General features: G+C 53.8%; 1 protein-coding gene across 1 annotated transcript in view; it reads right to left on the bottom strand.

Annotated features, from left to right (window-relative positions):
* Positions 1–844: 844 nt before the first annotated feature.
* CZH9orf24 (chromosome Z C9orf24 homolog) overlaps positions 845–2,377 on the bottom strand; it is a 4,212-nt gene continuing 2,679 nt past the window's right edge. Inside the window, exons 6-7 of the mRNA XM_026865841.1 lie at positions 2,193–2,270; positions 845–1,037 (exon numbers count right to left, since the gene is read on the bottom strand). Coding sequence (XP_026721642.1) covers positions 845–1,037; positions 2,193–2,270 — 271 coding nt within the window. The remainder of the gene's footprint in view (positions 1,038–2,192; positions 2,271–2,377) is intronic.

Below are 2,377 nucleotides of genomic sequence, written 5' to 3'. Positions count from 1 at the left end.
GCCCCGGCCCCGGCCCCGGCCCGGCCCCCCCGGCCCGCTCCCCGCTGGGAGATGTAGTTCGGCCCCCGCCGCTCCCACGACGGCAGCAGCACCAGCCCCGGGGGTTGGAGTTGCTGGGGATGCCCGGGGGTACTTGCGGGGGGGTGTGGGGGGGGTGTGTGTACCCCCAGGGCACTGGCTGGGGCTGCGCATAGATGATTTTGGGTCGGGATGGGGTTTTCATGGGATTTTCCCCTTGCCCCAGGCAGGGTTGGGGTGCTGCTAGGTGTGGGCAAGGCACGGCAGCGGTGGTGCCCCGCAGGAATGTGAAATCTCTGTGCTGGAGCCTCCCTCCCGTGGGGACCGCGGCCCGGCGGGTTTATCATCTGCAGCGCACGTGGAAGGCCCTGTGGGGTGTTCCCCGTTGACACTGGGCTCCCAGATCATAGTCAGAGAAGGGCATTTCATGCCTGCATTAGTTACATGCTGGTTTCAAATCCCCCTCCTTATTTAGCCTGTGTCTGCACTCAGCATCCCAGATGGATGGCAGCTCTTCCCAGATAACTTGGCAAAAGCAAGCAGGTCCTAAGAAGCCCAACACGAAACCGACAAACACGGCTATCAACGGCTGCTTCTATTTCTGGACGTGTTACTACGTGCTGAGAGCTTTTCCTTGTGCGCTTTCTTGGTCTCCAACTTGTGGGTGGTGGCAGGGTACCAGCCCCTGAGGGCTGTTAAAGTGCCCACCAAGCCAATAGTTGCCAAAGTTTCTCCCCCCTTTCCAGAGAACTTCCCCAGCCTGTAAAAAATGGTCTGAGGGGAACAGTTGCCCAAGTCAGTTTTAATGAAAGCCTGTATTTGCTCTTCACCAGCAGCATGGAGCAGAGTAAGCCTCTGAGGTGAACTCAGGGTAGATGGTGTAGCTGTCTCTCTGGACTCCTCCTGTCTTTTTGAAGTTTCTCGTGCCCCACCTAGGAGAGCAAATAAAGTTATCAGCCATGGGAGTATGAAACTCCAGTAAGGAAGAAGACCAGAAAACCTGCTTCTGGCTGCCAGCACTGCTTAGGGGCGAGCAGTGGACATGCAGCTGCCCCCATCCGCTTTGCTGTGTGCCTTTAGACACTGAGACCAAAGCAAAGCCCGGGTAGAATTGCTGAAGGTTCTTGGCACTGCTATCTCAGCAAGCTGCTTGCAGTGGGTCTCCCACCCTGCAAACAGCTGCTATCTCTTGCAATGTCATTTTTCTAAAATCGTCATTCCCAGATCCATGTCTGTCCAGGAAGATCTGCATGTTTCTCAGTAGAGAAGACCTTGAGAAGCATCTTGCCAAGGCTCAGGCACAGGGACATCTGTAGGGAACGCCATGCTCCCTGCGTGTTCTTGTTGTTTGTTTTTTTGTTTCTGGGATCAGGAATTTAAAGCCAATCACGCGTTTTCTGTGGAGCCTGATGTGTAATTTTGGCCCGCAGGGGGTTGATGCAGCGGCAGAGTGATGACTAAGCTGATTGAGTAGCCCCCCCTCCCCCTTGCTGCTTCCCCAGTGCTGAAAAAAGCTGCCTCAGCAGTGAGACATCCTAAAGGTAAACATCTAGGGATTAAAAGGTGCTGCTGGACCTGCAGTGGGTGAAGGACAGGGCTGATTACTGCATAACGAACAGCGTGACCAGGGAACAGGTTCTTGGATAAGAACAACTAACAATGACAACAGAAAATACAAAACCAGCAGAAGAAACACTGATGTGCCCTCAAAATCTGGGAGGTGCTAAGCTACATGCAGCCAGGCTCAGGGGTGCCAGCAAGATTTCAGGTGCTGTACAGTCCCAAGGACTGCTGGATGACGCCAAGCATAGAAACACCCATCCTGGAAGTAAATTTGACAACTGCTTCTCCATGGTTAGCAACAACACGCTCCACAGCTCAGCACTGCAATGGTGTCCTGCCCTCCTTGGTCATGTCCATTCAGCCTGTGAGATGGAGATGCAGCAGCTGCATCACTGCCTGTGGGCACTGCGATGGGACCCACTACTCCTCGAGATCTACACTCTGCACCATCATCCCCAGAATAACTCTCTGAGCAATTTTGCATGAAACTTTAATGAAAAGAGAGCTAGTCGCTAGCTGGCATTAGAAAAAAAATAATAAGCTTTTGCCCCAGGGCAACTGATTTGGAGCACTCCCCCCACTGAACCTGCATGCACCTAAGGCTCCTGTACAGAGAGAATGACTGGAGGCAGTGTGTAGATGCACAGAACATTGCTCTGGGGCTGTAAGTGCAGCATGGGATACTCCTGCAAGAGACAGAGGAGGTAGGGTGAGTGGTGGCCCCAAGGAAAAGAGAGCTCATGTCCATCCCATCCCATCCCATCCCATCCCATCCCATCCCATCCCATCCCATCCC

Source organism: Athene cunicularia, assembly GCF_003259725.1.
Source record: "Athene cunicularia isolate RWA chromosome Z unlocalized genomic scaffold, athCun1 chrZ_part1, whole genome shotgun sequence".
In the NCBI taxonomy this organism is placed as follows: Eukaryota; Metazoa; Chordata; class Aves; order Strigiformes; family Strigidae; genus Athene; species Athene cunicularia.
The sequence above is the reverse complement of the archived record's forward strand: the minus strand, read 5'-3'. Positions and strand labels throughout refer to the sequence as shown.